The sequence below is a fragment of the Egretta garzetta genome, unplaced genomic scaffold, assembly GCF_000687185.1.
Source record: "Egretta garzetta isolate BGI_Z169 unplaced genomic scaffold, ASM68718v1 scaffold33, whole genome shotgun sequence".
NCBI classification, from domain to species: Eukaryota; Metazoa; Chordata; class Aves; order Pelecaniformes; family Ardeidae; genus Egretta; species Egretta garzetta.
This window is the reverse complement of record NW_009259250.1, coordinates 1,741,390-1,742,683: the sequence shown is the minus strand read 5'-3', so window position 1 is coordinate 1,742,683 and position 1,294 is coordinate 1,741,390. Positions and strand designations below refer to the sequence as shown.

The following is a 1,294-nucleotide window of genomic DNA, read 5'->3' as shown; positions in this document are numbered from 1 at the left end:
GCGATCACACAGCCCGAGCTGCGACCACTCTGCCCACGACTGACCAACTAACACACACACACACACACCCTGCCCCGAGCATGACGTTATATGGTATGGAATAGCCCTTTGGACAGTTTGGGTTAGCTGTCCTAGCTGTGCTGTACTCCCAGCTTGTTATGCACCTGGCCGAGCAGGAGAAGCTCAAAAAGTCCTTGAGTAGTCTGAGCACTACTTGGCAACAGCTGAAAACATCAGTGTGTTATCAACATTCTTCTGGTACTAAATCCAAAACACAGCACTATGCTAGCTACTTTGAAGAAAATTAACTCTATCCCAGCTGAAACCAGGACACCTACCAGTCAGTTCTTTTCCAGTTCAAACCACCACAGGACAGTAACAGGAGACAGCGAGGAAAATTAGTTTTCCTATTAGCCAATATACATGCTAAATATTAATTGAATCTGCAGCAGACAGGTAAGGAGGAGGAAGGAGCTCAGATTAGATATATAGAAGAGAGGTTGATGACATCATGTCACTACTGCACATGCTCTAGCACCAGTGCTCCATAAGCTTGTAAGTCTGAGACTGGCAACAGCAGCCCATGCTAGGAAACAAGTACACAGAGCAATATATAAAGCAGATACAGGATCTAAACTGGCTTAACTTTTAATAAGGGATACACCAGGTAGAGAATATCCCAGCATGTTCTCCACCTACCGTTGCTCATGCAAATACCCAGGTTTTCTTCAATCACATGACTTGAGGGATGTGCTGCCATTTCTTTTCCTTCCTCCATAATGTCTAGAAAATACAGAATTAGCTATGCAGTATGTTTTAAAACACCAACAAGGTCACAAAATTTTATGATGCTGCCGAATTAGCAAGGACATAAACATTCCCCTTGAAAACTCTTATATATTATGTTTATGGATGCGGTTTATGGGATGTCACACATCTCACCATCCTTTCTTGAAACATGCTATTGAATTATCTCAGAATACGTATAGGAAAAGTTTTGCAAGCTCTGTAAAAACCCTTCAAATACAGCAGTGATGCCTAGGATTTCTGAAACTCATTAATGCAGACGCTGTGTTCAGCAACTAAACTCCTAATATGAATACAGCTACGATGGGGCAACACGCCTAGACAGCTGCAGCAGAACACTGCCACCACACAGCCCAAGAAAAAAAACCCCACAACTTTTTAGAGCACTAATTCGAGACTGGCGTAATACGACCTTCCTGTGAGCAAGGTGACGGTGAGGTGGACTGTCCCTACCTTAACACAACCCGCTCAGGCTTTGCCGAGAGGT

General features: G+C 43.7%; 1 protein-coding gene across 2 annotated transcripts in view; it reads right to left on the bottom strand.

Moving 5' to 3' along the window:
• The window catches only part of GTSE1 (G2 and S-phase expressed 1), a 10,209-nt gene extending 9,362 nt beyond the window's left edge, over nt 1-847 (bottom strand). For both annotated transcript variants that reach the window (XM_009636069.2, XM_035891694.1), the window contains exon 1: nt 700-847. In XM_009636069.2, coding sequence (XP_009634364.1) covers nt 700-778 — 79 coding nt within the window. In that variant the 5' untranslated portion in view covers nt 779-847. The remainder of the gene's footprint in view (nt 1-699) is intronic.
• Between the last annotated feature and the right edge of the window lie 447 nt (nt 848-1,294).